General features: G+C 36.6%; 2 protein-coding genes across 2 annotated transcripts; both read right to left on the bottom strand.

The window, feature by feature from the left end:
• Positions 1-14,325: 14,325 nt before the first annotated feature.
• LOC123316918 lies at positions 14,326-21,086 on the bottom strand. The gene is made up of 2 exons (XM_044903230.1): positions 20,570-21,086; positions 14,326-17,867 (listed from the first exon to the last, which is right to left on the bottom strand). The coding sequence occupies exons 1-2, from the start codon at positions 21,084-21,086 to the stop codon at positions 14,326-14,328; spliced, it is 4,059 nt and encodes a 1,352-aa protein (XP_044759165.1).
• A 669-nt stretch (positions 21,087-21,755) lies between these two features.
• LOC123316917 lies at positions 21,756-22,640 on the bottom strand. Its single transcript, XM_044903229.1, has 2 exons — positions 22,611-22,640; positions 21,756-22,539 (listed from the first exon to the last, which is right to left on the bottom strand). The coding sequence occupies exon 2, from the start codon at positions 22,455-22,457 to the stop codon at positions 21,756-21,758; it is 702 nt and encodes a 233-aa protein (XP_044759164.1). The 5' UTR covers positions 22,458-22,539; positions 22,611-22,640.
• Positions 22,641-23,983: the final 1,343 nt, after the last annotated feature.

Below are 23,983 nucleotides of genomic sequence, written 5' to 3'. Positions count from 1 at the left end.
AAAAGAATTTCAAGAAATAATGAATTCAGAAGGAAGGTAGGTATTTTGAATATTGAACTGCGCACAGAAGGGATATGAAGCTTTGACACTATCACAGAACACACATTAGTAGTTGTGATGAAACTAAGATGTCTAAAACTCTGGTGTATTCACTGATTCGATTTTGTTTTTAATTTCGTGGGGATATGGGATCAATTTCGTTCTTTCCACTGTAGGTAGCGCTGTTTAGAATTTGACAGAGCCTTGTCATTTGATATTTGGAAATAACTTGAATACTTTCCTACGACGTACGAATATGTGTATTTATAAGCGATTATTGGTATGTGAAAATGTATAAGTTTCGAGAAAGAGGTGTAGAATATTCAATCATTCAACATGTCGTTCAGTAAGTTCAGTTTTCTGTATGGACAATCAAGAACTACACCTAAGAATTCGGTGTTGTTGGAATTTGAAGCAGAACTAAATCAGATGAATGAACATTCGGGACCGATATAGCTAAGTTTTATGGAAGCTTCAGCAATATTTCAAAGAAACTGTATTGGAAATACGTAATGTGAATTGTGAGCATGTATTGAAAATCAGAAATACATAAATCTATTCGAGTCTGTTACTTCAAATATTCTTCCTGAGTAGATATAGTGAAAATTCCCTTTCTGTCATCTGAATATATTGGATATTTGACCAATCAACTGTGTTTTATTAAAATCATATTGAATTACCCCCTCACGAATTCAAGTTGTCAAACGGAAATTATCTTGAAGAAGGACAGTAAATCCTCCTTCGAACCCTTATTCAGTAGTGTTGAAATATTGACAGATTTGTTTTTACAACGAAAAACTGTAAATCACAAATATTCCTTAACAGCTGAGAAAATGATATCAACGCTAAACAAAATAAAACGAGAGAGTATCATTGGACTTCCTTTGGTAGAACAAGGATGGAACGAAGCAAATGACATGGTGGCGCCTAAGATGTCTAAAACTCTGGTGTATTCACTGATTCGATTTTGTTTTTAATTTCGTGGGGATATGGGATCAGTTTAGTTTTTCCCACTGTAGGTAGCGCTGTTGGTAATTTGACAGAGCATTGTCAATTGATATTTTGAAATAATTTGAATGCTTTCCTACAACTTACGAATATGTTGTATTTATAAGCGATTATTCGTGTGTGTGAAAATATTTTACTTTCGAGAAAGGGATGTAGAACATTCATTTATTCAACATGTCGTTCAATTTTCTGTATGGACAATCAAGAACTACAGCTAAGAATCCGGTGTTGTTGAAATTTGAAGCAGAACCAAATGAGATGAACGAATATTCGGGACCGATATAGCTAAGTTTTACGGAAACTTCAGCAATGTTTCAAAGAAACTGTATTGGAAATACGTAATGTGAATTGTGAGCATGTATTGAGAATCAGAAATAAATCTTTTCGAGTCTGTTACTTAAAATATTCTTCCCGAGTAGATATAGTGAAAATTCCCTTTCCGTCAACTGAATATATTGGATATTTGACCAATCAACTGTGCTTTATTAATATCATATTGAATTATCCCCCTCACGAATTCAATTTGTCAAACGGAAATTATCTTGAAGAAAAATAGTAAATACTCCTTCGAACCCTTATTCGATAGTGTTGAAAATATTGACAGATTTTTTTTTACAAAGGAAATTAAAGTGTAAATAACAAATAATCCTTAACAGCTGACAAAATGCGCCAGTTCATATTTTGAACTCGTTGATCGATATTCGATATATCAACGCAAAACAAAATAAAACGAGAGGTCATTGGACTTCCTTTGGTAGAACAAGGATAGAAATGACATGGTGGCGCCGCCACGAAACTGATCCCATATCCCCGATTTTCTGAAATGTTGATGCTTGCAAAAAGTGACAAGTGCAAACACCAGTGTTTTAGACATCTTAGTGGCGCCGCCACGAAACTGATCCCATATCCCCGATTTTCTGAAATGTTGATGCTTGCAAAAAGTGACAAGTGCACACACCAGTGTTTTAGACATCTTAGATGAAACCATAGTCTAATATAATAAATAAATCATTAGTCTCTGGATGAAACCATATATATAATGCACAAAGCTCGAAAAAACGCCTAATGCCAAAACTCACCTTGAAAATTCAATATAAATTATCTTTAATATCACTTGGATTTGAAAGCCGGGAACATTCCGAGGATTGTATAATAAAATGATGAAAGCAATCGAAAGGCACAAATATAATTTTAAAAAATTCGTTTCCATTGAGAGTGCTTTTTCTATTATTTACAGGTTGGCAAACGTTCCTGAACTCTTCCATTGTCCACTTCGATAACAATTCGGTTTCTACACAATTTACACAAAAAAAAATGAGAAACTAGACATTAGACAGTCGACAGTCATGTATCGCGGTCGAGGAATTTCTTGCACCCAATGCTCAAGTAAAAAAAGTCAAATAATGCCTCTCAATTCAACAGATTTCGTGAAATTGATGCGAGCAAGTGGTTTTGTGAAGTTTGCCGTCGATCCGAACCTACTGTTCCAGAAGTCTTGAATGGTGGTACGCAAACTGATACGTATTCACTAACTAGAGATGAATTCATCATGATGAAGAATGAAATTCCACTATTCTTCCTTGAGGAGATCGAAAATCTGAATAAAATGATAACATCCCAAAGTAAAAAAATAATTAAACTCACCAATAATTCTGATAACCTGATGCCCCGGACGCTCACGCTGAATCACCGCTGCCGCTAACCCGGGATCCTACATCTGTCCTTCTGACAATGAATTAATACGGAAAACTGCGGGAGTGTCTAATGTGCGTTCAATTCTGAATGCAGAAAAACCTTCTGAGTGGACCGTCGCACAGTGGTCCGACGACACCACCCGACACACCCTCCAACCCCATAAATAAAAAAAATGGCGATTTTAAAATTTGTGGAAATTTTTTTATTTTTAAATTTTTTTCACATTTTGATTTCGAATTCTCAATCAGCGTCCCGGAAAACCCCTGAGTACAAACTTTTACCCGAATTGAATACGATTCCGAAAAAATTTTCCGACATATTGGATCCACCATTTTTTTCTACATTTCGAGTTCGAATTCGTAATTAGCGACCTCCAAAAACCCCCGAGTACAGACCTTTACCCGAATTGAGTACGTTTTCGTTAAAACTTCCGCCATTTTGGATCCGCCATTTTGTGTTTCCCCTTTTTGTCTTCAAATTCGTAATCAGCGACACCGAAAACCCCTAAATACAGACTTCCACCCGAATCGAAAACGTTTTTGACTTTTGGCCAGCTTTTCAGGGTTTCGGACCACTGTGCGTCGTTACCACATAGAAATAGTCGAAAAATCTCAATGTTCCAACCGCTCCTAACTCTAACCGAAAAGTTTCAGCTCCAGAAAACCCATCTCCGCCCAAGAAAAAACATAAACCCATTGTTGGAACACTAAAATCTACTAGTTTACATGCTGTTGCGAAGAAGCCCTTAACTCACATACATGTTACCAAACTGGAGCCGCAAACCACAGCAACTGATCTGCAAAGCTTCTTCAGTCAGCATAATTTTGATGTTTCCGTTGAAAACCTGAACTCCAAGCAACCTGATGATTTTTATGAATTGCCTACCAGTGAATCTCAAAAGCTGAGAAGTAGTGCTGCCAACAAATCTATACCTACAACTCGGCAGGCACAATTTCAGCAACAGATATCGGAAAACCCCATTTTCTAAAAATTGTTCAACTGGGATCTCACAATAACAACTGACATTGAAACTGAACATAACAGACCGGATATGGTGTTATGGAATAAAAAAGAGAATATAGCCACAATATTAGACTTTGCTGTTCCTCTGGACCACAACATAATGAAAGCATACCAGGAGAAGATCGAGAAATATGAGGCGCTATCCAGACAGCTAAGGGACATGTGGAAACTGAAGAAAGTGGATATAATCCCGCTGATTATAACTGCCAACGGACTGGTGCCAAAGAAAACTGTGCAACACCTACAGAAGCTCCAATTGCCCTCTAACGCTATTACCTGGATGCAGAAGGCTGTGCTACTCGGAACCGTCAATATCATCCGACAGACCCTCTTTCCACACTAGGGAGCGGAACTTGTCTTGGTAAAAAATACCCGACAGGCCCCGCAAATTGCCACATGATGTGTGAAAAAAAATATCTATATACAGGGTGATTCCGGAGGAGACCGTCAGATTTTAGGTGAAGTATACACTAGTCAATATAGTTTCGGTACAATGTTGGGTTTATGGTTCGGGGCCTCCATTGAGAGTCTACAGGGTGATTTGTCCGATTCGACCGATTTTTCTTTTATTCATAACTTTGGTATGGCTTGATCAATCATGATGAAATTTTCAGTGTAAAACAATATGATTATCTTCTTTCAATAATTCCAACACTTGTTCAAAAATACAGGGTGGGAGTTATGATAAGTTCAGATTAAGTATGCAGGTTGAAAAAACACCCTGTACATTCCGTTTTCAGAAATTTTCTACTTGCTTCAGATTCTACCATAAGTTTACATTACTGGAGCGTTCTTATTTTTTTTGGCACACGTCCATTTTTCCTAGAAAAATTTTTCAAAGATGAACAATATCGTTTTTTCGCTCCAAGGCATTTAGAATATTCTGAACTAGATGGTAAAGCTGTATCGTCCAATAATACAAAGCTCTTCCTGAGTCCTAAAATAAATTTTCCAAATTAGAAATTCATTTTTGATCGCTCATATTCAGATGTATAAAATCATTTAATTCAAAAATTTCTTTATACGTACGTGAACCAAAAAAATCTACATACTACTACTACATATACAGAATAAACATTCGAAACATATGAAAGGCAAAATTATGGATTAACATAAAATTGAGTCATTATTTAGGTGATTTTCGGCACACTTCCGGTTTTCTATGAAGCGAATATTCCTAAAACATAGTAGTTTCGTTCAAAAATGTACTCACTTATGGCCTTATGGTATGTAAAATATTGATGTATGATAATGTATGAAAAATAGTTTTAATGAAATTGAAAATTCTCCATGGTCAATTGGAAATTTAATAAAAAGGTCTCGAATATGTATTTAAAAAAGGGGAAATCATTTCGAACATTCTATGTAAATTTTGTGTTAATCCTTAGTTTTGCCGTTCATGATATGTTTCGAATGTTTATTCTGTATAAGTTGTAGATTTTTTGGTTTAAGTAGGTAGGTATAAAGATATTTTCTGGATTAAATGATTTTATACATCAGAATATGAGTGATTAAATATGAATTTCGAATTTGAAAGAACTACTTTAGGACTCAGGAAGAGCTTTGTATCATTGGACGACACCGGTTTACATTCCAGTTCAGAATATTCTCAATGCCTTGGAGCGAAATAACGATATTGTTCATCCTTGAAAAATTCTTCTAGGAAAACTGGATGTGTGCCAAAAAAATTAAAAACGCTCCAGTAATGTAAACTTTTGATAGAATCTGAAGCATGTATAAAATTTTTGAAAACGGAATGTACAGGGTGTTTTTTCAACCTGCAAACTTAATCTGAACTTATCATAATTCCCACCCTGTATTTTTGAGAAAGTGTTGGAATTATTGAAAGAAGACAATCATATTGTTCTACACTGAAAATTTCATCAAGATTGATCAAGCCACACCAAAGTTATGAATAAAAGAAAAATCGGTCGAATCGGACAAATCACCCTGTAGACTCTCATTAAAGGCCCCCAGCCATAAACCAAACATTGTTTCGAAACTGCCTTAACTAGTGTATACTTCACCTAAAATCTGACGGTCTCCTCCGGAATCACCCTGTATATATTTTTTTTCTTTTTTTTTTTTAATCACCTTCAAGGGTTGGCAGTTCCTAGTGCCGGGCAAACTGTTTTGCCAAGGCATGTCAGATTGTTGTAAGAAATTTCCTGACCGTTCTCACATTCGCGAGTATGACCTCCTTCTGTGCTGTGCTGATGAGGTCCCCATCTAATCCTAATTTGAGGGTATTCTCCACCAGATGTTTTTCGACCAACCCGTTGGTCGAGATTATCAGCGGCATTATTGTTGTTGTTTTAAGGCTGTGTATGGTTTTCAACTCGAAGGCCAGATCCTGATATTTTGTCGTCTTTTCAACGTATGCCTTGTATAGATTGTCATCGGCCGGGATTGTCACGTCTAGAATTTGGACTGATCTTTCTTTGTTGTTAAAGAGCACCATATCTGGTCTATTATGTTTTATGGGCCTATCGGTGTCGATGAATGTATCCCAGTAGAGCTTGTAGTTGTTATTCTCTAGAATACTGGCTGGTAGGTATTCGAAGGGTTTTTTCAGTTTTTGTATTAGGCCACATTTTTTGGCGATTGCCTGGTGATAAACCCTTGCCATAGCAAAAATCTTTCAGTCGATTTCCCTTATATTCTCAATACAATATATATATATATATATATATATATATATATAGTTATGAATAACGTATCCAAAAGTCTATTTTTAAAAAGAACTTATTTCTTTTTAGGGTTGCCAATAATAATTAAAGGACAACTCGATAGAGAGGATATCGTTTTTATTTGTACAAAGAACAAGCAAGTGAATCTATCTAACGCTAGACATCAACTGACTATTTATTATTCGAATTATGAAAACGGAAAAGAGTCACAATCGGTGGTCACGCCTTGTGTCGTCTTCCAGGAATCCTGGGTTTCGGGTTTCGATGAAATTCCGTACTTCTTGTGGGAAACGGTCTCGTAACACTTCCCCCCTTAGACTGGAACGTCCTCGTTATCAGTACCAAGGCCTTGAACGTTGCTCATCTCTAGGTGGATGATTTTCCTGGGACTGAACAGGAGCTCTTGAATTCTCGTTTTGTTTAACAAGATAGCAATTATTCCTAGAACCATGAGACAAAGTAATATTCCACTTAGGGCATAATGTGTCATGTGAATGACCGGATGTAGATACATGGGTTCATCTCGGAGTTTCTCAGCTTCTTGAATAATGGAGGTTGGCTCTCTCAAATGTTTCAAATGGAATTCGATTTTGTGGTTGAATTTCAATGTAATTTTTGAAATGTTTCTGAATGTGATATTGTAAATTGGTACTGTGTTGTCGAATATAGAATTTTCAATTATGATTTTGCAGTCGGAACTGAGCAAATTGGCTCCTTGAATGGATTTCTTCATTATGATTCCATGACAATCTTCTATTACTTCTTGGGTTTTCTTGAAGATGGTCAACAATTGTTTGTTTTTCAGTACGTGGGTAATCTTGAAGTTGTTTATTGACAAACAAGTTTGGCACAGTTGAGGCTTTGTCAGGGTACAGGCTTCTTTTGTTGGTGCTTGAAAACAGAGTACTAAGGAGTTGCTTATTGATCGGCAGGCTTCGTCGGTCCAATATTCCTCATTTTTGATCTTAATCAAATACTTCTTTGGTGGTATTATCGCAATATCTTGATGATTGGGTACTGGGTACACTTGGGAGTAATTTGCAATGAATTGCTTAAGAATAGGGATTTTTAATAGGAATGTTAAGGATTTGTCTGTTCCTATGACAGATATTTTTGAAAATTCTAATAATTTGTAAAGATGAGCATTATTAATTGATGAAAGCTCTTGTGGTTTATAAATTTTCTCAAGATATTGTTCAATAGAATGGAGTTTTTCAACTTTGAAGAGTTCAAGGTTCGGTATTTCAAATATTGCAAAACTTATTGTTCTTTCTATCATAAGTAGATAGTTGAGTATTATTTTCGATTGAAATATAAGATTTTGTGTCCTAATCGTGAATTCTTCATTAGATTTTATTTTGTCAAATAATGACTGAATCTTCAAAATATTTTCATTTAACAAAGCCACATCTTCTGAATATCTTTTAGACAAGTGATTGGCAAATGATGTTAATTTATCAATTCTTTCAATTTCATTATCTGTATTTTGATGAAGTCGTTCTAAATTTTCATTTATGGTATTCAAGTCATCATCGTCTAAATTTCCAGTGATAAATTTTATACCTTTTCCAATGAAATTCACCAAACCTCTCTTAACTTTGTAGTTGCCACTAAATTTATTCAAAATTTGTTCAACTTGATTGAGATTTGTTTGAAATTCAAGACATATTTCATGAGTGGATGTACTTAAAGTATCATGTTCATGTAATTTATAAAAACTGTTTCTTAGCTGTTTGTAACTGTTTCTTAAATAAGAGATGTCAATCAAGAAAAGAAATTTGTGATAGTGATCTAAAATTTTTGCATTACGCAAGTTTTCTTCGAAGTATCCGTTATTGATTATTTTGGTGACCTGAAGGGCCTGGTTGGTTTGGGTCTGCATCAGCATTATTGGAATTCTGAAAAGAGAAAGCGTTTTTCCTTAATTTCTTGACTTTATTAATATTTGCGGTAGTTTCTCGAGATTTTTCGGTTAAACCGCTGATTTTATTTTGTTGCTGTTGTTCAACAATGATTTTTTCGAAAGGAGGATCAGTTTTTCTAGGTCTTCCTCTTTCTACAAAAACTTCTTTTTGTTTCAAGTTTGGAGGGTCATTTCGGTTTTCATTTAATTTATCTAATTTCTTTTGAGATTTTTCCTTATTTTTCTCGTAAACTTGATCGAAAAAAGGTAAAATTTCTTGTTTTCTTTTTTCGTTGTATTGTTCGTAAACCGTCATATTGAGGTCGAATTCAGGCAGTTTGTCATAAGGACCATAAAGTAAATAGAATGGTGAGTAGCCGGTGGCTGAATGAATTGATTGATTGTAAATAAGTGTAGCTGAGATCATTAAATTTGAAGGGTTTTCGTTAGGGTTCTTCAATTTTAAAATTCTTAATTTTTCCAAGATTGTAGAGTGAAATCTCTCAATTGGGGAATTAGAACTTGGATTATTTACTGTTGTGAAATGTAAATCAATTTTATTCAATTTGCAAAATTCTATGAAGGTTTTATTATGGAATTCTTTTCCTTCGTCACATACGATTTTCTGAGGTATGTTATGATGTGAAAAGTAGTGACGTAGTTTATTCAGAATAGTAAGGGCAGTGCCATCCTTCACTACGTAAGATTGGGCATATTTAGAAAATAAGTCAATAATCGTTAAAAATTTTGAGTTTTGGAATGAGAATGTGTCTATGTGTATAACTTCAAAAGGTCGTTTTGCCAGAAGTGGTCCTGAAAATTTTAGTTTATAAGGTTGTCTCTCGTATTTTGAACGAAGACAGAGCTCACATTTATTTATGAACGAGGTAATTTTATTTTTCATTTTAGGCCAATAATACTTCTTAGAGAGTTGGTTAAAAGTTTCTGATATTCCGTTATGATTTTTGTCATGATATTCTGAGATTATTTCGTTTTGATTTTCTTCTCGTTCTACATCTAATAAATACAGATTACTTATGTAGAGTTTAACTGAGTAGTTGAAAGATTCTTTACAAAATCGAATAAAAGGAAGTCGTAAATTTTTATCTCTGAAAAAAATTCCGTAGGTTTCAGTGGGTCTGAAAACTTCTTTGAAAAGTGTAGTCAAATCATTTTCTATACAATTCAGTTTGATAGTAATATTATACGTATTTTTTCCAAAAGGTTTCGTGTATTTTAAATTATACTGTTCTCCGATATTAAGAATTATTCTATTTGGGTAGTTTTCGATCGCTTTCAATTTGAAAGGATTCGGTGCTATTCCGTCGGGAGTTATTACATGTCCCAAAAATTCAACATTTTTACTTAAAAATTCGCATTTATTTAGTTCGATTTTGAGATTGAATTCTTTTAGTTTTTGGAAAATTAATTTTAAATGATAGATGTGTTCTTGTAAAGATTTGGAAAATATTACAATATCGTCCATGTACACAAAACAAAATATGTGAAGATACTTTTTGAATACATCATCCATGACTCTTTGAAAAGTACTTGGTCCGTTTTTCAAGCCGTAGGGCATACGAACGTATTCATAGTGTCCGTTGTTTACTGTGAAGGCCGTTTTTTCTATGGAATCTGGGTCCATTTCAATTTGGTGGAATGCTTTGGCCATGTCCAATGTTGAAAAATAACAACTTTTTCCTAAATTGTCTAAGATTTCTTCAATTCGGGGTAGGGGATACTTGTCTTCTACCGTTTTTTCATTCAAACGACGATAGTCGATTACCATTCGATACTTTTTTTCGCCGGATGCGTCTTTTTTCTTATTGACGATCCATACGGGGGCACTATAGGGTGAAATTGATGGTCGTATAATTTTATCATCAAGCAATTTTTGTATCTGTTCTTGGATAATTCCTTTCATACTATGAGGGTGTCTGAAGGACTTCACGTAAACTGGTTCTTCATCTTTTGTTCTGATTTTGTGTTTGACTGTGTTACTGAATGAAAGATCACAATTTTCATTATAAAAAATATTTTTGAATTTACTGCAAAGTTTTAGAATTTCTCTCTTTTCTTCCGAATTCATGTGTTCAGTTCTAATATGTTTGGAGAATTTAAAATTTCGATTATCCGCGGGTGGTTCTGATATTTCCGCTTCGAATAAAGATTGAACAGGTATTCTTTCTGAGAAATTTATTTCGGTACTTTTTATTGGTTGAGGGATTGGTATACAACATAATCCGTCTTTCGCGTGGGCAATACATTCTGGGGTTGAAAATTCCTTGAAGTTCAGTTCTGGTATAATAACATCGCCATTTTCGATAGAAACTGGTATTTTGACATGATTTTTCGCAGTGAATTTTCTAGGTTTAATTTTGGAATTGGAATATTCGAGATTGAAAGGGATTTTTAAGCCATTAATTTCTAAAGTGTGTGTTTGATAATCGATTTTTGCTCCTAGTCTTTGTAAATCGGAAGTTCCTAATAATGCGTCGAATTTTTTATGCCAATCAACTACATGTAAATGAATATTTTCATAGATCCCTAATTCGTATAAAATGGGGATATGTAAATTATCATCTGATTCAATAGTATTTCCTAAGCCAGAAACACTGAATGGTTCTTTGAAAAGGAAATTGAAAAATTTTTCATAAGCTGGTTTTTTATTAATTACTGAATTTGTTGCACCTGAATCAATAAGAATTCTTAAATTTACTTCTGGGAGGTAAATATAGGGCAATTTTGACTTAATCTTAACACAATTCAAGTCTAAGTATTGTTTGTTTCTAGGGCACATGACTGAAAATTTTCATCTTCATAATTTTCTTCAAACTCTTCTTGAGGGTTAACGAATTCATTTTCCGCATTTTCCGGGAAATATTCTGTCATATTTTCGTCTGAATTACAATTCTCCGATTGAACATTAAATAGTTCTTCTGAGATGAAATTGGGTTTTTGTTGAATTCCCGTTCTTCTGGTGGAGATAGACATGGGTGTTACCGGTTGTTTGAAAGTATTTCTTAGACATGGGCGTAGGCTTTGGTTGAATCTTATGAAAACTTGATCCTGGTTTTGTCCCGAAAACTTGTCGATTTGTTGGAAATTTTGGATTATTAGTGATCGGTTGATTAATGGGGTATGGAAAACCTTTTTCATTAGGAATTCGTGCAGGAGTATTATTATAATTTTGCTGACTGAAAGTAGGGGTATTATTATAGTTTTGCTGACTGAAAGTAGGTTTTTGAGTAACAAATAAATTCTCTCTATTTGAACTACTATTTTGTTGTCGATAAATTGGTTTTTTATCATTATCTTGAGTTTTTCTTAAGAATTCACAATATTCCCACTCTTGTTTTCTATTATCGTAAAATTTGCATCTGTTTATACATTCTTCAAGAGTTTTAGATTCGAAATTGCTTAAATATGACCGATAAGGTTCTAAGAGTCCAATTTGGAAAGTTTTGAGGGCTAATTTTTCTACATCTTGTTTTTTGTAGAGCAAATAATTTGGATCTTGTGTATTGAGTGTTAGGTATTGTAAAAGGTCATTCAAGTTCTTTGAAATCCTACTGTAAAATTCGAAATAACTTTCGTTCTTTTTCTGAACGGATTGTGTTAATGCAGAAATCAATAGGTCTTCATTTCGTTGAACTCCGTATCTTTGCAATAATGATCGTCTGATAGTGATCCAATCCGTAGCATTTTGGAAAGAAATGAAATCTCTCGCTTCTCCTTTAATTTTTGATCTTATTGTGAAATTTAAGGCGTAAGTAAGGTCTGGAGTTAACCTTCCTTGGAGATGTATAAAAAGGTTGTCTATTTCATTGATGAATATTGATAAATTTTGACCTGGAGAAAATTCAGGTACTGAGTTCAAAAGTAATTGTATATCTTGTCTTGACATTGCGTCAACTACAGGTGGGTTAGAAGAAGTTTGGTTATTCATTTCGAAGTTTTCAAAATTTCTTCTTGAAGGATATGGTTGGAATCTTCTATTTCTAATTGATTGATTGTTCGAAAAATTTGTTTCTAATTCTGATTGGTTATTCAAAAAGTTTGTTCCTAATTCTAATAATTCTGAATCTTCAGCGATAACTTCTAGTACGCCTGAAGAATCGGTATCTGTCATTTGAACTTTGGGATTCTGGGTTTAAGGAAAGAGGTTGATGGACTTACATCACCAAGATATGCATCCTAGAGTGTGTAGTTCCTTCTTCTTAATCGAAGTGGATCGAGTTGATGGTCTTCCTTCTGGATGAAGTGGGTAGAATTGATTCTCTGCTGGTTCGATGTGGTTTCTTGGTGATACCGCACAAAGACTTGATAGTCACCGGGAGTTCCTCGAACACTCTTCGAACAGCCTGGCCGGACGAGTCCGTATTCACTTATGGAAACTGATTTTAGTTTTTTCTTTTCACTAAAACCCCGTTGCGATATCCTGTTCGCAGCGCCAGTTATGAATAACGTATCCAAAAGTCTATTTTTAAAAAGAACTTATTTCTTTTTAGGGTTGCCAATAATAATTAAAGGACAACTCGATAGAGAGGATATCGTTTTTATTTGTACAAAGAACAAGCAAGTGAATCTATCTAACGCTAGACATCAACTGACTATTTATTATTCGAATTATGAAAACGGAAAAGAGTCACAATCGGTGGTCACGCCTTGTGTCGTCTTCCAGGAATCCTGGGTTTCGGGTTTCGATGCAATTCCGTACTTCTTGTGGGAAACGGTCTCGTAACAATATATATATATATATATATATATATATTTTTTTTTTTTTTTTTTTTTTTTTTTATCTATCACCAAGCTGGGTAGGCCATTGAGGAGCCGGGCAGAACCTTCTACCAAGGCTACTCAAACGGACGTTAAGAACTTCCTCACTATTTTGGTATTCGCTAGAATGACCTCCTTTTGAGCTGTACTCACCAGCTCTTTGTCCAATCCTAGATTCAGGGTATTGTCCACCAGGTGTGTCTCCACCAGTCCATTCGTGGACATGACTAAGGGCACTATGGATGTTGATTTTAGGCCGTACATGGTTTTCATCTCAAACGCCAGGTCATGGTATTTCGTCAGCTTTTCGACGAACGCTTTTTGGATATTGTCATCAGCCGGTATAGCGACGTCCAGGATCTCTATTGTTCGCTCTTTCTTTTTGAACAGCAGAATATCGGGCCTGTTGTGTTGTATGGGTCTGTCGGTTGTAATGAAGTTATCCCAATACAATTTATATCCTTCATTTTCCAGGATGTTGTTAGGGCAGTATTCGAAGGGCTTCACTGTCTTAGTTATGAGTCCGTATTTTTTGGCAATGGCCTGATGATATACTTTTGCCATCGCGTTGTGGCGCTGCATGTAGTCCACTGGGGCCAGTACAGAGCACGATGATGTAACGTGTTGAATCGACTCGGTAACTTGGGAACATTTTCTGCACTTGTCTGTTGGTATGTTCCGTCCGGTGATGTTCTTAATATATGATCTGGTTGGGACAACTTGATCCTGTATAGCTATTAATCTTCCCTCTGTTTCAGGAAACAGGTATCCGGCTGTAAGGTAAGTAAGCGACTCTTTTTTCTTAACTTGATTATTTTTCAGGCATCCAGGGTATCTTCCGTGCAGTGCTTTACTATGCCACTCCTGTATAAGCATTTCGGCGGTTAGTCGCGCTGGTTCTAAGTGGCCTGCCAAATTCAGAGGACTCAGGTTGTTATCTTCTTGACATACAGCTCGATGGAACGGTGAGTTTTTTTTTTGGAAGTACTCTCTCATACTGCGAACTGTTCTGTCGTGCACTATTTTTAGGTTCTGCAGCCCTCTCCCCCCTTCATGCCTTGGGACATACAACCTATATATATATATATATATTTTTTTTTTTTTTTTTTTTTTTTTTTTTTTTAATCACCGCATCAAACGGGCAAATGGTTGCATGTGCCGGGCGTTTCACCAAGACACATGCTACTGCTACGGACCTTGAAGGAATTTCCTGACCATTCTTGCCGCGCTCAACAAGACCTGCTTCTGGGAGCTGGATATTACAGTTGGGTCTAAGCAGAGTCTAGCGGTGTTGTCGGGTAAGTGTTTTTCGACGAGACCATTTACCGAGATTATCAATGGCAATATACTGATGGCTTTCAGGTTGTGCACGTCCCGGAGCTGGTAGGCCAGGTCAGAGTATTTACTAATCTTCTCCGAATAGGCTCTGGCCAAGTTGTCGTCCGCCGGAACAGTGAAATCCAGCAACAGACACGTCTGTTCCTGTTTATCAAAAAGCGCCACATCTGGTCTATTGTGCGCCACTCCTCTATCCGTCACAAGTGTCACGTCCCAGTACAGCTTGTAGCGCTCGTTCTCCAGGAGGGTCTTCGGTTTATACAGGTGTTGCTGTACCTCTTCCCCGAGCAATCCTAGTTTCAATGCGATCTGCTGGTGGTAGATCTTTCCCATCGCATTATGCCTTTCAAGGTAGTCTCTAGGAGCCAGAATCGGACAGGAAGAGGTCACATGTTGGATCGACTCTGCAGCCTGGGAGCATTTTCGACATCGGTCAGATGGGATATCCTGCCCAGCGATATGCTTCATGTACATCCGGGTAGGGACTACCTGATCTTGGATCGCCAGGATTCTTCCTTCCGTTTCCGGAAACAGGTATCCTGCTCGCAGGTAAGTAAGAGATTCCACTCCATCTACTTCTTCACTCCCTAGGTGACTTGGGTATCTGCCGTGCAGGGCCTTGGCACTCCATTCTTCAATGCGTTCTTCCACACAGTAGGTCGGGACCTGATATTCTGGCTCGGAAAGCTTCAAAGCGGATAATCCAACGTCAGCTTCACGGATTGCCCCGAACAGAGGTGAGCTCTGCTTCAGGAAATGCTGCCGCAGGTCACTCACGCTCTTCCAATGGATGTCCTCCAAGCTTAACAGCCCCCTCCCACCCCTGTGTCTTGGGAGGTATAGCCTTAGCGTCGAGGAATGGGGGTGGTGTACGCCATATTTAGTAAGTATGGATCTTACCTCCCTATCTAGACTGCGAAGCTCAGTCGCCGACCAGTTGATGACGCCGAAGGAATACGCCATACTTGGGATCGCCCAGATATTAATGGCCGTAAAGAGGGATTTCGAGTTCAGCTTGGCTCTGAGGAGCAAACCAATTCTGGTGAATAGCTTCTCCCTAAATGATTTCTTCATTTCCTGGGTTTTTATTTCCAGTGCTTGTTTTATCCCTAAGTATTTATATGGGACTCCTTCATCCAAAACAGGAATTTCCGTGTTATTCATAAGCACTACAGCTTCCTCCGCATTCTCAATTCTCCCTCTCCGCACATCAAGCACGGCACACTTCTCGACCCCCATCTCCATCCCTATCGACTCACTGAACGCCGCTACCAACTCTAGCATCCTTCTCAGTTGATCGGAGTTAGCTCCATACAGTTTCAAGTCATCCATGAACAATCGATGGGATATAGCGATCTGTCTGCTCTTGTTGATGACATATCCATATTTTGTATTTTTGAGCATGATGCTTAGAGGGTTCAGTGCCAAGCAGAACCAAATGGGGCTTAACGTGTCCCCTTGAAATATCCCCCTGGCTATTTTTATTTGTCCTGATTCTATCAGAGAGTCCCCTGATCGAACAAAAAGCGTCGTCCTCCAGGTTTTCATGAGGTGTCTTAGAAGCTCTATCACCCCGGGGGACACTCCATGCATTTCCAGCACCTTCAGCAGCCACGTATGGGGGACCGAGTCGAACGCCTTCTTATAGTCCACCCAGGCCACCGATATGTTCCTGAGCTTCTTTCTCGCCTGCTTGGTGACTACATGGTCTATAACCAGAAGCTCTTTGCATCCCTTGGACCTCTCCCGACAGCCTCCCTGTTCTTCAGTCATAAGGTGGTGTTTTCTGATGTGGCCATTTATGTATTTTGTGAGCACTCCTGTAAGGATTTTATAAACGGATGAGAGACAGGTGATGGGTCGATAATTCTTGGGGTCTTTTCTGTCTCCATCCTTTGGGATGAGATATGTGATCCCCTGCGTGAAGAACCCAGGGACCGAGGCTGGATTATTCAAGGCTTCCTGCAGTAACAGTGCTAGTTTGTCTTGCACACTATTGAAATACTTCCACCAATAGTTGTGGAGTTTGTCAGAGCCCGGAGCTGCCCAGTTGTTCGAGCGTTTAAGTACTTCGCCTATATCCGAGGGCTGTATCATTATTGCGTCCATCGATTCCCTGGGTATCCTCTGCCGTACCTCCTCTATCCAATACGCTTTTTCATCGTGTGCACTTTCGCGGGACCACACGCTAGACCAGAATTCGTGCGCCGCCTTAGGTTCCAAGCAGTCTGTTTCCGTTTTGTCGTCCCCGTCTAAGGAACGAAAGAATCGCCGCCTGTTTCTGTAGTACAGGTTGTTATTTCTATAACGCTTTACCCTCTCATTGTACCTTCTAATGCGGTTCCCTAATGCCTTAATTTTTTGTTTCAGGTGGTCGGATACGATGGCTAACTTTTCCTTGAAGGAGGGGTCCCTGCGTTTGATACGAGACTCAGAGGCTACTCTTCTAACAGACTTGATCACTTTGCTTGTTGGCGATGCACTGTTGAGGTAAGTGTGGATTACCCCAATTTTCTTTCTCATAGCCGTGATTTTTTGTTCTAGGCGCAGTTTCCAAGGAGGCGTCGAGGGTGCTCTTGGCGCACTTTGATGGCAACCGATCCGCTGTCCGAGCGATTCGCAGACCGTTACGGCGCCAGCATAGACCATATCCACCAGCTCTCCAAAAGTACTCACATCTGTGGAGTACCGCGAGAGGATAGAGTTGACCTCCCTCACCAAGTCATAGGCGCTCCTCGAATACTTCAGTCGTGGAATTTTCGGTCTTCTATCCGCTGCTCCTCCCGAGAACCTCACCAAGTTGCCCACAAAAGAGCTCTCGACCGCGTTAGGCTCCCGCTCCCGAACGTAAAGACCACTTTTCCTGATTCCAATAGATGATCTCGCCCTGGTCGCCTGAGAAGAACCAGAGTCCTCTTGTTGGATGATGCCAGGATAACAGCCATTCTTTATATACTCCAGCTCAGCTCTTGACAGTTTTTGATTATCAAGGATCCATCGTACTCGATTGGAGAGCAATTGGGCATAGACCGGTCGGTCAGGACAGATGTCCTTCCATATATCCATAAGGAGGCTCCTATAAGTGGTGTTGCGAGTTTCAACAAGGTCCATCGCAATGAAATGTGCTCGCATGACCATACAATTATCTTCTTTTGACCAGCGCATTCGCCTATCCCGCTGCGGCCTTCTTACAGCGGAGTGGACTGTTTGTACACCCAAGCTGGCAGGGCTTTCCCCTTGCGGAGAAGCGGGACTTGGCCTTGCGGTGCCTTCTCGGAGGGGTGCGCCGCTTGCTCCACACACACCTCCTACAGACCGATCCTCTGGACGGTTCCGAAGGGAGCCGGCCTGAAGCTCCCTGCCGCCCTGTGTTTTACTTCTAGTTATAGGAGCTGAATTTAATTCCCACACAAGGGTGCTAACCTTGGGTGGGCAAGGTGACTCGGGTGCGCGGGGCCGTCAATCCCCGATGGCCCAATGTACCCATATATATATATATATATATATATATATATATATATATATATATATATATATATATATATATATATATATATATAAGACTATTTCAGGATGAGTGTTGATTAAAAGCACAACTGAGTTTCTCTGTAAAAGAGATTTTTGTTTTTATTATTTACATAATTCATTTGATATAAACATTATGTACAAAATCTTACCTGTAAAAGAGAAACGACATTTAATGCTTATAATTACAATATGTCATCAATCTCTTACGACAGGGAATAGAACGAGATGATAAAAATCACAGAACAAAACTGACTCAAGTCATAACAATCAAAATAAAGGAATACATTTTCTTTACATCACCCCCCATGGGGAAGAAATTATTCACAACATATTATTCATGCGGCTTCTTTTCTAGTTTTTATTTTTTCGTGCAGGGATTAGTTTGGATATATGAAAAAGGTTTGACTCGGATTTCCTGTGACCGGTATTAACCCTATAAATCGAAGGCGATAGTTTTTCGACAATCTCATATGGTCCAATTCTCAGTTCGTCAAGTTTCTTCCTATTTAATCTGTTTCCATTTTCAACAAACACCATGTCATCAACATTGAGTTCAAGATGTTCACGGCCTTTATTATAGATTTTCTCGTTATATTCATGATTTTTTAATGTGTTTTTTAATGAAATTTTTCTATCTTCAGTTAAAGTTTGCTCAGAAATTTTCTCTTTTAATTCCTTAGGCAAAACAGTGGCATCTGTACCATTCAACAAATACGATGGTGGGTACTGTGTGACTGTATGCACTGTGTCATTATATTTTTGTACACATTCCTGAGCAACAGATGTCCAAGCTTTCTTTTTCTCATCTTCATTAATTTTACACCTGATTTTATTTATTAAGGTTTGATTCAATCTCTCATTCAAACCATTAGAAAAGGGTGAATTCACAGCAGTGAATATCAAATTTATGCGTTTTTTATTCAAAAATTCCTTGAATTCCTTTGAATTAATGCCTGGATATTGATCTGTGAGCACAGTTCCAATTTTTTCCGCATCTCCAATGTTATTCACCAATTTAATGAAATCGTTTGCGTGTTGGGTTTTTGAAGTAAGGATATAGGCAAATCTGGTGAAGTGATCAACTAGTAAATGCATGTATTTTTTCGTTGATCGAGATCCTCCAAAACCTCCGATTGTATCGATCGACATGATTTCGAATGGTTTTGTGGCTGGCCCTAAATGAGACAATAATCCAAACTTTTTTTGACCTCTTGTTTTATTTTTGATGCATATCTTGCAATTTTTGCATACAGATTTTATATTTTCCGTTAAATTTTTTTTGCCGTATAATATGGTCCAATCATTTTTTGCATCTGTTTTATTCCTATATGACATAAAGTCTTATGCATATTTTCCATAAATTTCCTACAGAAATTTTCTGACAATATGATTTTCTCCTTTTTTCGAATTTTTTTATAGTGAACATTGTGTTTAGTTATTAATTGTGGTTTTTTCCTTTGCACATATGGGTTTCTTTTTTGATCTTCCAAGATATCCTCTAGTTTTATCAAATTCACAACTTTTAATTGTTCTTCCATATTGTCATCTGCTTCCAAAACAGGATTTCTGCTGAGACAGTCAGCTTCAGTATTATTTTTACCAGGAGAATATTTGATATCAAAGTCATATTGTGATAGGTAGTACGCAAGGTCTCCAAGTTCCTCGTCAGTCCTTGATTTCAAATTCATATTTTCCAAAGGTTTATGGTCCGAAAAAACTGTGAACTTCCTTCCTATCAATTTATGTTGCCAATATTTTACACATTCTTTAATGGCCAAGCATTCTAAGTAAATTGCCTTCTTTTTTTTTTGCACCTCATTGAGTTTTTTCGAAAAGTATGCCACTGGTTTTTCTTCTCCATTTTCCTGTGGTTGCTTAAGTACTCCACCTACTCCCAGTAAACTTGCATCTGTATATATGTATATGGGGAGACTTGGGTCAAAAATTGTTAATACTGGCTGGGTACATAGTAAATCCTTCAATTTATCGAATGACTCTTGACATTCTTTTGTCCAAATAAAAGGTTTTCCCTTCCTGAGGAGATTGTGTAAAGGATCTAGCGTTATAGCTGTGTTTGGTACATACTTGTGATAAAAATTTATTTTACCTAAAAATTGTCTAACATTTTTTTGAGTCTTGGGCACTGGAAAGTTTCTTATTGAGGTTAAATTGTCTTTTAATGGCTTTACAGAATTGTTCTCAATTATATGACCTAGATATTTTACAGAATCAACTGCAAATCTACATTTTACAAATTTTAACCTGAATCCTTCTGTTTTGATTGCTTGAAACAATTGTGTCAAATGATCGATATGTTCTGAGAATGTTTTTGAGAAGATCAAAATATCATCAATGTAGCACACAGTAAATCCGGAAAGTTTGTGTTTTCTTATTATATTGCCCATTATTCTTTGGAATATCGCTGGCGACGTTTTCAGACCAAACGGTAAACATGTCCATTGAAAATGGCCCTCTTGAGTAACAAAAGCCGTCTTTGGTCTGTCTGTGACCCTTAGCGGTATAGACCAAAAGGCCGAATTTATGTCAAGCGATGAGAAAAACTTACAATCTCTCGTTTTTTCAGTTAGATCTTCGATTAGCGGGAATGGTTGAGACTGAGGAACTACTATTTTATTTAGGTCTCGAAAGTCTATACACAGTCTTGATCTTTTGTTTTCGTCCCTTTTTAATGCTAATGTTACTGGAGCTGCGAAAGGACTATACGATTCTTCTATGAGTTTTTTGTCCAGCAACTTGGCGATTTGCTGTTCAATTTCTTTCCTATCTTCGATTGTACAGCGATATGGCCTCTTACTGCAATATTTTTCTTCAAGTAGATCAATATGTGCTTCATAACCCGATACCGTGCCCACATCGTACTTGTCTTTAGCAAAAACAGATAAATTTTGTTGTATCAGTTCATCTATTATTGATTGCTGATCATAGTTCAGGTGATTGACATGAATTTCGAAATGTTTTGTCTCGATGTTCTCATTGAAATTGATCAAATATTCACCTCCATTCATATCAATTTTACTTTCAACAGCTTTTGAAGAACCGTGTTCTTCATATTTTTCATTCATTATTTCTTTAGAAATGGTAACATGTCTTATTGGATTTCTTTGATTAATTTCTAAATTTTCATTTTGTGTTAAACAGAAACTTTTTATACAATCTAAACCAATCAGAAAATCATAATCGAAGTTTGTTTTATCTATAACGAAAATATTCATTTTCTTTTCCATATCAAAAATTTTCACATTAAGTGATACCATACCACTTGCTTGTTTAACGCCATTAATCGTTTTCAAATTAGTTTTATTGAAATAACGTTTATTTTTATTAACCACTTTCAACAATCTAGAGTTGATAAGAGACACATTCGAACCGGAATCGTAGACACCAAATATGTTAACGTTTTTATTCAATACTAATTTCACTTTGATCAATGGCGGCACTACAAGTTTTTTGGATCCTCATCTTGAAGTTCGCATTCTATTTCTGAGTTATTAACAATTTTGATTTGATTTTTTTGATTTGATCGTTTGTCCTTTTCATTGAACCAACAAGAAGATTCTAAATGATAACGAACTCCCTTTTTCAGTTTCTCACAAATGCTACATTTATGTTTCTTTTCTGGGTTTGGTTTTGCATCAGATTTTTGTTTCAATGTTCTATTCTTGACAAGATGTTCTAACCTCCCAATTTCATTGAACAAATCTTGTGTTTCCAAAATTTCCTCTCTGTTAATCCTATCCACAATGAAATTGGGCAGGCCAGCCCTTGTTAGCGTAAGTTTGGCAAAAATTTTTCCTCCAATCTGACCATTCAGAATCAAATGTTAGTTTTATCATCATGGAATTATACCAGTCCACACATGATTTCTCCAGAAACAATCTGAATATCTCAATTTTTTCCCTATCATCAGTTATTTCAAATCTATCGCATTCTTTTTCAAAAACTTCAAGCCATTGATATGAATCTGTAGTTCTACCATCATATTTTTCAAGAACAAATCTCTCGGCTGCTTGCCTCACATTCTGTTTCTTCTGTTTCTCTTGATTTTTCACCAGTTTTTCCAAGATTTTGACCATAGGATTGCTTTCATCCAATATTTGGGTAGTGTTAGATGAACAATTGCTTATTTGTTGATTTGCTTCATCTAAGTACATATCCATGAAAACCATGTTACCGTCTTCATCGAAGTAGGTTTTTTTAATATCTTCTGTTAAGGCTATCCAAACATTCCTGTATTGATGTCTTCGTTTTAAGGTATTCTTGATTATTGTAAAATTCTTTGTAGCACAGATTTCTTTATGGAAGAATGCCACTTGAAAATCTTCTGGTATCAAAAATATTCTGCCATCTTCAGTGTTGATAGAAGTTACGGCAATGTGATTTGATTTTCCATCTTGAGAGGGTTTTACTTCAAAGGTGAACCTTAGTTTAGACATCTTCGTCTTCAATTTGTCAAGAAATGTCGTTTTATAAGACTATTTCAGGATGAGTGTTGATTAAAAGCACAACTGAGTTTCTCTGTAAAAGAGATTTTTGTTTTTATTATTTACATAATTCATTTGATATAAACATTATGTACAAAATCTTACCTGTAAAAGAGAAACGACATTTAATGCTTATAATTACAATATGTCATCAATCTCTTACGACAGGGAATAGAACGAGATGATAAAAATCACAGAACAAAACTGACTCAAGTCATAACAATCAAAATAAAGGAATACATTTTCTTTACATATATATATATATATATGAACCCGTAGTTCGTTGTTACCTCCGTTAAGTTCATTGGGCGACCTGACCTCCGGGTGAAGGAGTTTTTTAATTGGAATAATTTTTGCTTATACAGGGTGTGGCGTAATGAATGGATAATATGGAGCCTGCAGGTAGAGGACTCTATGGCGGTTCAGAAAAATATATTTTACGTTTAGTAAAAGTGCCTTGGTTTTCGAGATATTCGAGATTTTCGAAAATTCAAGAAAATCACACCATTCGCCACTCTTTTTGCAGGCAAGACTCCAAATGAAGGAATTTTTTCAAACTGTTTTTTGGATAGTATTCCTGGATAGATGCGCTATCGAATGTAAATTATTATTTTTGAGGCGCATGAATAGTTTTTCTTAAAATAAAAGAATTAACTCAAATTTTCCGTTTTGCTTATTTTTTTTCCCAAGTTCAACCCAGCGTGGTGTGAAAAATAATATGGTTACCTGAGTGCCAAAGCAAGAGAAAACATGCCTGTTTCACTGAGATTCTGAAATGGTATAACTCACTCTATTTTCAGCATTAAATACAAAGTAAATTTCTATTACAATGAGTCAAGGCAGAGTTTGACGTAAGCCTTTTTCTTTAATTTTTAGCAACTGAAATGAGACTTGCAAGCAGAATAAAGCAATTATTCATAAGAAGTTGTAGAGCATCTAGTACAGCTCCTGATGCACACTTTGAACACTTTTTGTAAAACTCGATTCAATTAAACAATATTTCAAAATCGGTTTTTTTCCCTCGTATTCTTTCCTCATTAAGCCCTAGAGTTATAAAGTTAATAGTTGTTAAGCGAATTTCAAGTAACGAAGTGAATTTTAGCACTTTTGTAATTAAGAAAAAAGCTGAAAATTAGGTAATTTTTATTACATTGAGTCAAGAACCTTGTTACAAAAATGCTGAAATTTAATGCATAACTTGAAATTAACTTGAAAATATTGACTTCACAACGTTGGGGTTCAATAATAAAAGAAAACGAGAAAAAATAACAATTTTGAAATATCGTTTCATTGAATAAATGAAATCACAAATGATGCTTAAATTGGCCATCATGAGTTCTGATACATGCTCTATAGTCTACACTTTCTAATGAATCATAGCTTTATTGCATAGATATCAACAATTTTAAAATGAGTATCGTTTCATTGAATTAAATATCACACAAGATTCTCTAAGAGGACACCATGAGTTTCAGTAA

This window comes from Coccinella septempunctata, chromosome 7 (assembly GCF_907165205.1).
Source record: "Coccinella septempunctata chromosome 7, icCocSept1.1, whole genome shotgun sequence".
Classification (NCBI taxonomy): domain Eukaryota; kingdom Metazoa; phylum Arthropoda; class Insecta; order Coleoptera; family Coccinellidae; genus Coccinella; species Coccinella septempunctata.
Note: the sequence above shows the minus strand (reverse complement) of the source record. Positions and strands in the feature narration are given on the sequence as shown.